This window comes from Mytilus californianus, unplaced genomic scaffold (assembly GCF_021869535.1).
Source record: "Mytilus californianus isolate M0D057914Y unplaced genomic scaffold, xbMytCali1.0.p SCAF_8, whole genome shotgun sequence".
NCBI lineage: Eukaryota > Metazoa > Mollusca > Bivalvia > Mytilida > Mytilidae > Mytilus > Mytilus californianus.
Genome location: NW_026262734.1, coordinates 66,002,765 through 66,015,908, shown reverse-complemented (window position 1 = coordinate 66,015,908; position 13,144 = coordinate 66,002,765). Strand labels below are relative to the sequence as shown.

Here is a 13,144-nt window from a genome sequence, read left to right as displayed (position 1 = left end):
TGAATATGATATGATAAAACCCAAAAGGACAAAGATGTGATCAATGACTACATAAACTTCAAAAATGAGCACAACCGATACCGTATGTTGAGCTTTAAAAGGCTCCATGATGACACAATAAGAAACAAATCAAAAGACAAAACAGCCGGCCGGATTAATACTAATCAAAACCAATCGCAGATAGCAACCATAATTATTGACGACCACATGATAACAGGTTCAAAGCTAAGGCCATATGCATAAATAATGCATATTTATAAGCGCTCAACTCTCTCCTAAACTTGGACAACAACACAAGAACAAACAAAATTGAAACGAAGTGAGAAAATAACGATTAACAGATTTTCTACATGTTGATACTTTGAATTATCAGCTGAGAGTCAGAATATGGAGCATTTTTGTCGAGGGAGCACATTGAATGATTTCAAGAATGTTTCACAATTTGCCTTTTTATGCATTTTTTGGAAGAACAAATTGATACATGAAGAAAAAAACGAACGAAACTGTACGTTCTCATGTGAACACATTGATATTTTTTTTCTTGTGAAAAAGATTATCAAGTAGGTAAATGATCCAAAGAACAATTACTTTGCAATGCTGATGTTTAATACATACATATAAATATATAAACAATAGGCGTAACAACTGTACAATGTTCATCAAATCCTGCTACTGGTTCGTCCGTTAAATCGTTCCTGTATCTTTGAATATTAATGTATTCTGCAAATAAAACATATACCTATATAAGGAATTGATATTTGTCTATTACTGCATGTTTAACAGTTGCTGGATTATCAAGACTTTAAAGCCACGTCAACAATTATCTAAAATAGTACACACTTTTTTTGTGTTTTTAAAGAATTGCAGTTATTAAAAATAATCCTTAAATGATAAACAAATAGCTCTATTCTAGAATATTTCAATTGGAAATATAATATAAGGATTTAAACATATCAACACAGCATGCAAATGAAACAATAAAAACATACCTGGGTTTTCATATCTATCTTATTTAAGGTTTCTTTATGTCTACTGGGGCACCTGTAATATGCAAAAATATATAAATATATCACATGAAACATATTTTACTATAAATGTATGTTTTATCAGTATGTGTAACAATTCTAAAGAATTATTATACATTATAACATGCCCTTTTCCATATTGGCCCTGGTATCATCCCAAGACTCTCATATCATCCCGAGGCTTTAGCCGAGGGCCGATATGGGTCGAAGAATGATACCAGGGCCAATATGGAAAAGACATGTTATAATCAATTTATCACATATTTAAGTTCCACAGAAAATAGAAAAACGTTCAATTATAACTATTTAATAAACCACAACAGGTAATATCTAAAAAGATTTATCACATTTTCCATTAACTTTTAGTATTTACTGCATACAAATTTATTGTAACATTCCCCTTATTTATGAATATGGTTATACACAAAAGCGAGAATTTGGCATAACTTGGCCTAAATCGATAATAGTTGGTTTGACATTGTTACTAGTGGCCATTGTAGCATAATTCTCATAATTTTCAATACAAACATCGTCATTGTTTGCCATTGTCGTTAAGGACGCAATGACGTCCCGTCATTTGAAACCGGGGCACAATAACCAATAACCACTTTTTTGCCCCCAGGCAGTAATATGAGTAGGACATTTGTGCGGTTATTACATATGCAAAACCCAATGTTTTCGTAACAAATATGTGATAATATATTGTATTTATCTATCAAGATAAGTATTTAGAAAAAAGAATTAAGCGTATATTAAACGACAATTCTTGAATTTCTGGTAAATTATGTCAAGAAACAGCATTTATACAAGTTGTTTATTTTCATTATGTGATTGCTACGATGCTTTCCATCATGTTTTGAACAATTCAATAACAGAAAGATATAAAGGGTCGTAAAAAATGCAATGAATACCATGATAGAACTATAACAATATCATCATTTTATCAATGCTTTAGAATTAATATACTTCAAATTTCAAATAAAATCATGTTCTACAAAGATAGTGGAGGATCTTATACGATAAACGCGTTCATACAGATTTCTGTACCTAGATCATGACGATTCACCTTCAGGTATATCTTACACGGTAAACGAGTGCATACAGATTACTGTACCTAGATCATGACAATTCACTTTCAAGTATATCTTACACGGTAAACGAGTTCATGCAGATTACTGTACCTAGATCATGAAGATTCATTTTCAAGTATCGTTCTTATATAGTCGGTGGATCCAGGGTTTGAGGAAAAAAGAGGGGTCGCCTTTAATTGTCGATTCAAGTAAAAATGAAGCCGAGCTGACCGCTGCTTGGTTTGTTAGATAATTTTATACCAAAATTTATATCATTTTACGATCTGCTCCCCTTGAATCTGCCGCCTTTAATTGTCTTATTTTATGTATTTTTCATATCAATTTAACGTCTTTAATTGAGACAATTCTACAAACACTGTACAACGGTTTGTCTATTTATTCAAATCCGGGAATTTTTTTGTACTTTAAAAAAAATTGAACTGGATCGGGGTTATGTGTATTCACATTTTTTGAAAAACTTTCCTTACTTTTGAGAAATGTGAAGGTATTTTCCGACCCAAATGTTTCATCGCAAATACTTTTTTTATATAAAGTATAGTAATAAGTCTATGAACCTAAGTGCTATTTGATATTATTATACTTTATGCAAATTTCTTATATAATCCATTCATTTCATTCGACACGCGACATTTTCACTAATCTTTCATAAGCCCTGCCCACCCATAGCAACATGTGATAATATTAGAAACTGGTGCTAATGCCTAAAATTAACACCCGCTAAGCCCGAAGTTTGCCGATCCGGAACAATTAACATCCACTCCGGCCGAGGTTTACCGATTCTTATTTCTACATCATTTCCGTCGTTTTGTTGTTGTTATTAGTAAACTATCTTAATTTATAATAAAAACATACTGCCCTTGGATGAAGGTGTTAGGTTTATAAACACACTCGGTGAAAAAATTATCAAGCGCGACTTCGTCTTCGGTGATAATTTTTCCCACGTGTGTTAATCTACCCTAACACCTTCATCCAAGGGCAGTATGTTTATAATATTAAATACTTACGAACCCGCTCGGCACATATTCTCGTGACCAGAGACTCTCTGATGGCTTGCAGTCCATTTAAGCTTTCTACTTCAAATACATTGTTTGGGTTGTTGGCAATACGAGCCAATTCTTCAGGGTTTCTGTCAGGTCCAACTCCTACATGGTTAATTTATTATTATTATCATCATTATCATTATTATTTTTTATTTTTATTCTTATAATTATTATTATTATTATTATTATTACTATTATTATTATTATTATTATTATTATTATTATCATGCTTTAATTTGGTTAAACAAATATTATATAATGTCTTTTCAGAAATTAGATCGATGCATTCGACCACTCTTATTTATCTGATATCAGTTATGGTTCTATTAAAGTTTATATCACCAACATTTTGAGTTTTTGATGTGTCGTTGACTGCATTTGCCTGTTTTTGTTTAAGTCTATACATCTACCATATGCGTGGTTTCCGTCATCTATTTTTATCCTGATTCGATTTTGCCCCTCTTTTTTTAAAAAGATAGTGAGTATCTTTAATTTGTGAAACAGTTTCTTTATGTAACTGCAAATACTGTTGGCATACAAATTAAAATAGAGAATGGATATGGGAAATGTGTCAAAGAGTCAACAACCCGACCAAAGAGTCAAGAAAACAACCGAAGGCCACCAATGGGTCTTCAACACAGCGAGAAAATCCTGCACCCGGAGGCGGACTTCAGCTGGCCCTAAACAAAAATGTGTACTAGTTCAGTGAAAATGGACGTCATACTAAACTCCTATACACACAATTGAACCAAAATTAAAAAAAAACCATACAGTACTAACAAAGGCCAGAGGCTCCTGACTTGGGACAGGCGCAAAAATGAGTTTTATACTGTTATTTGCTACTTCTATGTTTTACATTTTTCACGCATAACTAATGTTGAAATGTATTAGATTTGATAGGCAAACTAAGAATACATATTTACCAATAGCAAATAAGATGTAGTTTAGACTGTGAAGCTGTTTCAGTTCTAGCTTTGTTGCATAAGGATCTGTAGAAACACCATCTGTAATTATTACAGCGATTTGTGGAACATCTTCCCTAGAACCATATGCTTTATTGAGTCCTTCTGTCCTCAACATTCTCAATGCTTTATCTAAGAAAGTATTTCCCCCTTTCCACTTTATCCTTGAAACGGCCTTTGCTACATCTTGCTTGTCTGTATAGTCTGTTAAATGGAATTGCATCTCTGGGATGTTGCTAAATTTAAGAGCTCCAACCTGTGTTTCTGTAGGCGATACGTGAAGATAATCGATTACACCGGTTACGAAATTTAACGTCTTGTTGAAATTTCCTTCTGTTTTCAAGCTCGAAGAATGGTCAAGTACGAAGAAAATGTCTGCCAATAGTTCATTGCATTCTTAAAAGAAAGAAAGACATAATATATTAAATAGAGAATGCAAGGATAATATTGATATATGACTACTGGTTCACATATTTTGAATGAAAAATTCTGGTAATAAGTTTCTGAAAAATCAGTAGTGTTGAACTATTTTTGGTATATTCGTTTTTGTTTGTTTATGTCTGTCGAGTTATTTTTCTGCTTCCTTAGTTTTTTAACCTGCATTTTAATCACATTTCTTATGTTTATTGCTTTCATTTTTCTTGTTCATATTCATAGAAGCTTTACTAAAAAGTTTGTATATATTTACATAGTTTTTCACGTGGAATGATTTTATGCGTAAAACTTCTTTAACAAAGAGCTTTAAATCTCAACTTGTTGTTACTATTAATGTTGAAAGGGATACAATTTAATATGAAATATATGTAGATTAAAAGATTTTTCAACACGACGGGTGCCAAATGTGGAGTAGGATCTGCTGACCCTTTCGGAGCACCTCAGATCACCCCCGAAGTTCTTGGTGGGGTTCGAGTTGCTCAGTCTTTGGTTTTCTATGTTGTGTTTTGTGTAATGTTGCTTGTCTGTTTGTCTTTTCTTTTTAGCCATAGCGTTGGCAGTTTATTTTCGACTTGTGGGTTTGAATGTCCCTTTGGTATCCTTCGCCTCTCTTTTTCAACTAACTAATGTATATGAATGTTACGGGACCCATTGCTGTCGAAGATTGATGCCTTATTGACTTTGAAAAAAGAATCGGGAAGGGTTTGATGATGACAATTCAACAAACCCTAAGTCATTAATATATAATCATGACTGATGTGAGCTTAAACCATTATTCAACCGGCAACAATGGGGGGAGTTATTTCAGTAATATACTCACAGAGAAGAGGGGACATTCGTGGGTTTTAGGATTCAATTCAGTATATAAGAACTTTATAAAGCAACATCTTTATAAAATATTTTTGAAACCCTACCTTCCAACAAGAGGCGAATTATCTTCTCCCTCATTCCCTGTTCTGCTGCTTTTGTTTTTACCAAAGCCTTCGAAAGAATATTGACTCTCCTTTTTCCGTTAAAGGTAAATTCAATTAATGACACCTAACAGTGCTTTATATAAAACAAATGTATATGTGTGTCCTCGTTCTATTATTGTATTATCAAGGTTTTGGGACGAATTCATAGTAATTTTACGTAGAAGTAAAATAAGCATGAACATTTTTCATGTCGGGCTCTTTTAAAGCCAACTATACGGTATTGAATTTTTCTCATTGTTGAATACTGTACGGTTGCCTATAATTGTTTACATCAACGTCATTTAAACTTTAATAGAGAGTTGTCTCATTGGCAGTCATACCCATCTTTTTATTTTTATAATGAACATGATGAATGATTATTTATATTTCAATGTCTTGAAAAGTAAAAAAAAAGTACTGATAATATAGCAAGAATACACAAACAATTCGTTTGCATTTAAAGTAAGCTGCAACTAAAAAAAAATACTTACCTACTTCTTTCTGTTCGGCTACAAAGAAAATGTCCGTTCAATGAAATACAATAGACTTAAAGTGTAGAAGAAAACGTTTAAGTAAAATAAAAACTCATCAAATACACCAGGCTTATATTTTTGTTTTACATCTACATGATCGACATAAGACACATCAGTGACACTCGCATCGTTGTCAATATAATGGAATTTGATGCGACTGTCATACAAGTGAGAGGTTTAGCTAGCTATAAAACCAAGTTCAATCCACCATTTTCTACATAAGAAAATGCCTGTACCAAGTCAGGAATATGACAGTTGTTATCCATTCGTTTGATGTGTCTGGTTTTTTTTTATTTTGCCATTTGATAAGGGACTTTCCTTTTTGAATTTTCCTCGGAGTTCAGTTTTTTTGTGATTTTACTTTTTCGAATCAATATAGTTGGAGGCAAAATCAAATATGAAGCTGAAGAGCATAAAAAACAGAAAAAATGGTACATAACATGACTAAGACAACCTATACCTGGGGTAGAACAGCCATAGTGATTCGAATATTAACGTATGTTCTGCTTATCATTGAATGCCGAATGGTTTCGGTTTGAAAGCTGTGTTAAAGGAATTCATACCACATCTCATCACTTTCAAATTAGATATAAGGTATTTTCAATAATGTATAAAAGAGTATAACAACAATAACGAACTCCAAGGTAAATTCTAAAAGGTTAAGTCCATAAAAACTGACAAAATCAACAGTTATCAATCAACGGAATCAGTGAAACATAACTGTTATATTCTTGCAGGAAATGGTGGGTTAAACCTTGTTTTATAGCAAGTTAAACCTCCCAATCGTATACCACGTTTCTTGAATATTGTAGGCATCAGTAGTGAAGTACATGTGATCCATCATGCAATTTTGATTACCAGATAAAAAAAATCGGATGGTTCATGGACCTAATCTCCTCCTTTTTTAGTAGATATAACAATGTATTTTATTTGTTTGATAAAAGCCAAAAGGTTTTTATTATTTGTTTGATGTTTTCTGTTCTTAGTTTTCGCAATTAATTTATTAAATGTATATAACACTGTTCTAATGTATGTCTGAACCTATTACGGAAGAACTACTACACTATATGAAAATTTTTACATTTCATAAAGGAACTTTCCGAATGACCGATAGGTAGCACCCCTCGATCGGGATTCGTCCATGGACAATTTTAGAAGAAAAAAAATCGAAAGTTTTTGCACTTTTTTATGTTGCTGTTTTTGTATCTGATATTCTTCTTTTTTTTTTTGTTCTTCCCAAATCTGATTAAAATTAGATCATCAATTACCGGTCCGTATCCGTTATATTTGTTTGTCGCTCATGCACCAGCGTCAAACAAATCTATCCAAGGAATAAAGTGAAAGATCGGATTTTAATCAAATTGTTTCTTGCATTGAATAATTTTGATTTTAACCAATTAAACTTACGTGTTGTGGTAGGTGGGGGTGTTGGTGCCGGTGTAGTCTCAATTTCTGAAATATAAAAAAAAAAAACAATATGTTAGGAACGACCATTTTTCGGAAATCAACTTTTATGAAGATACTCTAAGTAAACTCATTATAGATACCAGGATTATAATTACAGATGCGCGTTAAGTATCACTCCACCACGAAATGATGACAAATGTGATCCATGGTTATAAGGCCTGAACACATTTTTTTGGTTTTTCGTTTAGAATGCAATGGTATATCAAAATGTACACTTTGACCCGTGAGCATAGGAAATATGAGATATAACACCGTGACTGACGAATAAGTGTTGACTTTGAGATTAGTATTTGCTTGTATAAACGTAGCACATGAGAAATATTGCACTAAATGATCATCGATATAGTAATTGATATTGTTTGAGATATGAAATCGAATACTGTCCGATAAAATAACAAAGTTGTGGCATAGATTGGTCAAGTACAAAGAAAAAATGTCTGCCAATAGTTTATTGCATTGTATTCTTAAAAGAAAGACATAATACATAAAATGAAGAATGCAAAGATAATAATGATACATGACTACAGGTTCATATATTTTGAATGAAAAATTATGATAATAAGTTCCGGAAAAGTCAGTTGCTTTGAACTATTTTTAGTATATTCGTTTTAGTTTGTTTATTTCTGTCGGGTTATTTACCTGCTTCCTTGATATTTAAACCTGCATTTTTATCACATTTCACAGGTTATATTATTGCTGTAACTAAGAGAGAATGAAAATATTGAAACAAAACCACTGCATTTTTTTTTTTTTGGTGGTGCAAACAAAATAAACTGAAAGAAGACACATAACTATATTCATTCATTTGAAAGATAGGCCTTCAAATCAAAATTTGTTTTACAGAAGAATGTTGTTAAAATAGCGCACAAACCTATTATGTAATACTTTGATCTAGATGATATGCACTTTATACTGTATTTTCCTATATCTGGGTGGGAATTGAGGATTTTGTATTTGTATATCAAACTTTTCACTCCATATCACACACACACACAACTATCCTTGTACGGACATTATGAATCAAAACATTTAACTTTCAAGTAGTAAATCTCTTATGAATCAATTACTTTTAAATAATCAAAGAGAAACTGTAAAGGATTAAAACATTAAAATTATTTTAGGTCCACCCACAAGAATGCCAGCTTTTAGTAGTCCACCTCATTTAAAAATTTAAATTATTTGTATTTGGCAGCCAAAACTTATTCCACCACTTCATTTCAATTATTGAATCTTCTTTCCATGTTCACAGTATACTGTAAAACATATTTTCGTCCAACGATCAGATTTATTGAGATTTTGGACAGGAGCTTGGTTCCCTCGTAATATAGTTACTGTTTGAATATTATTCTGTCCTTTATCTATGATAAATAAATATTCTACAAATATAACGTCACTTTCATTGTCGTTTTACCGAAATTGTTTATATACTCACCAACACATGCACGTTTTAGCAACATTTGCTTAACTTCATCCGAATTTAACTCTGAGAAACCTGACACTTGGATGGTGAATCTTTGATCTGGATCACTGGATATTCCATTGAGCTCGTCGACATTGACCCCTCTTCCAACTCCAATGGCAAATATATAAGCTCCTCTCTCTTTAACTAAGGCTGCTTCTTTTTGGGTCTGTTGTCTTCCCTGGCTTCCAGTAAGCCTATCATAACTGCCAGGATTTGTAGCTCCGTCTGTCAAGACAACAACAACATCTACCACATCAGGTCTTTCCCCATTACCAGGTGCGAACAATTTTTGGTGTGTGTGTTCTAAAGCAAGATATGTCCTAGTTGCGTCACCCATAGAATGCTTAATACCATTGATAGCTGTAAGCACATCTGTCTTGGTTGTGTAATCATTAAATCCAAATTGAGGGAACAGATGATTACTGAAAGATACCGCGGCAACTCTTGTCTCGTCTGAACCGACATCAAGGAAGTCGACGATATCATTTACAAATTGCATTTGTTTTTTGAAATCGTTTCTTGATATACTTCTGGAGGAGTCAATAACAAAAGCAAGATCAATCCTGGTCTTACAAAATGGTGCCCGTTTGAACCTGCCTGCTGCCATTCCATTTGAAACTGTGAATTAAAAATCATGTCAAAAATAAACAGATGTAAACATAAACATTGTATGATAAACTAATAAGCTGCCTGCGCACATCAGGTGGTTTTAAACAACCAATCAGGTATGCTCGTGACTTAAAGTGTGGAAAGCCAAACATATAAAATGTACGGGATCATACAAAACACAAGGGCTAAAACAGAACAGTCAAACCCTTTTTAGTTTAGCTCTGCCTGGTTTATTATTTTATGATTTGACAAGACATGAAAGAAACTAAGATTCAAGCTCCCCTCGTCGAAGTAATTCATAAGAAGTCTTTGGTTATGCTTTTGATGTCCTTTTCAGTCTTCCTGCTCCTCAAATATTGAATTAAATATTTATATATCCTTGGTTTTAGAAATTAAGAGGTTGAGCGTTCCTGGTGAAGGTTAATCCATAATGGTGTTTCGGACGCAAAAAAATTATAAAGTGTTATTATACAGCACTAAGTAGATACCGCTGCCGATGGACTATTAGTCATCGAATGTCCCAGGAGCTCATCAGCTCAACAGTCAGCGCTTTGGTACTAACATGGTTTATAACAACATATTTATTAAGTGTTATTTCCCCCTTATTTGAAAAATTTAATTATTTGAATTATTGTAATACTAAAGTTATGTCATCTATGCAGACGATGAAAACAAACTAGCAATAATGTCACTTGAGATTGACAGTAGGAAACAAAACAAGCTGTTTTAACTGCCGTACATAAGTTCAGGTTATACTTAAAACTGATGAAATAAGGTATGACTAACGGAAACTTAGCTAAAACATTCTAAATAATAGTTAAGATATCTATAAATCAAAACTAATATTTTATTAAGAATAAGATACATTATAAAAAATCGAAAATTTAACTTAAAAAAAAGAGAGATAAAAAGACTTTATATGTATGTTGCGTCAGAAGTGAATATTCCAACAGTTATCATAAATGAGTATAAATCGGCTAAGAATTAGAGAAAAACATATAATTATACAATTTGTACTCACCGCTAATAAGGAGGACCTAAATGACAATGAAAACTATTCGATTAGAATACAATATAAAATACAGCATTGCTCGAGTTGTATTTATGTTTTAAAATTCAATTTTGATTAACAAAAACATAATAAAAGTTTACTAAACAGAAACCAAACAACATATGTTATAGAAATGAGATATTACCTATTTATTGCTTGATATGTCTTAGTATAGATCTGATATACGACAAGGGTATATAATTAATTATCATTACTGTATAAAATTTCAACCCATTACCAACACACACTATAAAAATCAAGTAGGAAAATCAATATAAAAATCTATATACATATACTAATGAATCAAAACACTTTCAATTCTGTTTTTTTTTTAATCTTTTGCACATGCGCAGTAACCCTGATAAAGGGTGGTTGATTCCATGTCATCTCGAACCCAACTGCAACCAGCTCATTCTTTCCTTTACTAAACTTTGACCACCTCTTACCATCAATTAAGATCATAGAAACTCATCAAACATACACGCTCATCACAATATACGCCAAACGCGCGATTTTTCTACATAAACCTCATCGCCTGCGCTCAAATACGAATAGTTGGAATACCAAATCAAGTACGAAGTTAAAGAGAATTAAAAACAGAAAAATGCATAAGCATACAATTTTCCTCAAAATTATTTATAATCACAAATAGGTTCTCATTGAAATATTAATCTGTTCGTCCTTCTTCATAGAAACAATTCCCTCAAAATCTTGGGTTTGAAATAAAGCGATAGAATCAATTTCCATCATTTAATTTCTCCAACAGAATTATTAAAAAGAGCTTTGTGTTTATACAAATATTCATTCTAATACATATAGAATAATGGCATTTTTGTTTTTGATACTGACTTTATCAGCAAGAATATCAAGCGAACCCCTTAGAGCGAGCTGATATTTGAGCTGATGCAGTAAGTATCAAAATAAAAACCGCCATTATTCTTTTTATCGGCAATTTGTTCTAACTGTAGGTTTTTTTTAGGTTAAGAATATGAAGTAAAATAAAATAAGTAGTAAAACTACTTTTACGTGTTCAAAACGTTAGGATAGTTGTTCGGTTGTATGAATGAAATCGTGTGCATTTCATTAATAAATTGACACGGATAGACTTAAGCACATGACGTTGGTGCACTGATACATGACGTCATTGCCTATTTTTTTTTTTTTTTTTTTTTAGTATAAAGTCCTGTCCATGATCTTGAAAAAATTAGGCAGTAAGCTCAAAGGGAACATTTACAAATTGCCGATAAAGTGACATAATGGAAAGAAAGGATACAGTTTATTGAGAAAGTAGGTCTAGGATAAGGAAGATAACTACTAAATTCACTGATATCTTTGTTTCAACTATTTTCAAACGTGTATTGCAAGCAGTATTTAAATTCTGTTTCAAGACAAGACTGTGCGGTTTGGGCTTTGCTCATTGTTGAAGGCCGGACGGTGACCTATAGTTGTTAATTTCTGTGTCATTTGGTCTCTTGTGGAGAGTTGTCTCATTGGCAATCATACCACATCTTCTTTTGTATATTGATGAAACTGACAATAAAAAACCGACACTGCATTGCAAATTGAAAATAGATGAAATATTAAATAACAAGCATTTAATTACAAAAGGGTATAAACGCAAAAACAAAATTAACTATTAAGTAAAACTTAAAGCGAAAAATAAACTTCACTGGTGTCTTAATGTTAAACAGTCTTCCGATTTTTGTCTACCTCTTGAGCATTTTATATATCATGTTTTGTTTATGGTTGTATCTCATACCATAAACTCAATTTGACTACTTTAGTCAAAAATAAATATATTACATAAAATTGCTTCAAATAGGTACTCGACAAATCATATAAATGTACTTACAAACGAAAGCAGCACAAAATGTAGAACATCCATGTTTCACAGAATCCTTGAAAACGTTGCTTTGTACGCCCTAAAACACCTCTTTTATATCATATCTTTTACCACAATTAATATTAATTTTTCGCTCATTTGCATAAAACCAGTTAAAATTATTTGATATTTAGTGACAAAATATTTAAGTAAGTAGTCAGCCGTGTAGGCGCTATACAACACTAAATTTACCAATTATGTTAGAAAAATATATGAAACAACGATATAATCACATAATTGCTTTTGTTTAAAAAGCGGAAAAGTTAGTAAAAATAATGATACCAAAATATAATAATGATATAATGGTATTCGTTCAAGTAAATAAACTCATCATAGATACCAGGATTGAAATTTTGTATTTGCGCCAGACGCGCGTTTCGTCTACAGAAGACTCATCAGTGACGCTCGAATCAAAAAAAGTTAAAAAGGCTAAATAAAGTACGAAGTTGAAGAGCATTGAGGACCAAAATGTTCTAAAAGTTTTGCCAAATACAGCTAAGGTAATCTATTCCTGAGGTAGAAAAGCCTTAGTATTTCAAAAATTCATAGTTTTGTAAACAGTTAATTTATAATTATGACCATATCAATGATAATTCATGTCAACACAGAAGTGCTGACTACTAGGTTGGTGATA

The 13,144-nt window shown here is 32.2% G+C and overlaps 1 protein-coding gene across 3 annotated transcripts; it reads right to left on the bottom strand.

Moving 5' to 3' along the window:
• Positions 1-584: 584 nt before the first annotated feature.
• LOC127711737 (cartilage matrix protein-like) lies at positions 585-12,607 on the bottom strand. 3 transcript variants are annotated; one of them, XM_052217850.1, is made up of 9 exons: positions 12,481-12,607; positions 10,599-10,614; positions 8,939-9,586; positions 7,447-7,491; positions 5,998-6,015; positions 4,080-4,514; positions 3,125-3,258; positions 990-1,041; positions 585-720 (listed from the first exon to the last, which is right to left on the bottom strand). In XM_052217850.1, exons 1-8 carry the CDS (start codon positions 12,511-12,513, stop codon positions 1,030-1,032), a joined length of 1,341 nt encoding a protein of 446 aa, XP_052073810.1. In that variant the 5' UTR covers positions 12,514-12,607; the 3' UTR covers positions 585-720; positions 990-1,029. The 3 variants fall into 3 exon arrangements, with proteins under 3 accessions (XP_052073810.1, XP_052073807.1, XP_052073808.1); XM_052217847.1 differs by having other exon boundaries at positions 3,121-3,258; positions 12,481-12,606; XM_052217848.1 differs by lacking the exon at positions 5,998-6,015 and having other exon boundaries at positions 3,121-3,258; positions 12,481-12,606.
• Between the last annotated feature and the right edge of the window lie 537 nt (positions 12,608-13,144).

Coding starts and splice junctions, on each gene's coding strand:
- LOC127711737 (XM_052217847.1), bottom strand. CDS start 12,513: ATGGATGTTCTACATTTTGTGCTGCTTTCGTTT. Junction 7,492..8,938: donor GCTAAAACGTGCATGTGTTG/GTGAGTATATAA, acceptor TTTATATTTCAG/AAATTGAGACTACACCGGCA. Junction 1,042..3,120: donor AATATGTGCCGAGCGGGTTC/GTAAGTATTTAA, acceptor TGCATATTACAG/GTGCCCCAGTAGACATAAAG.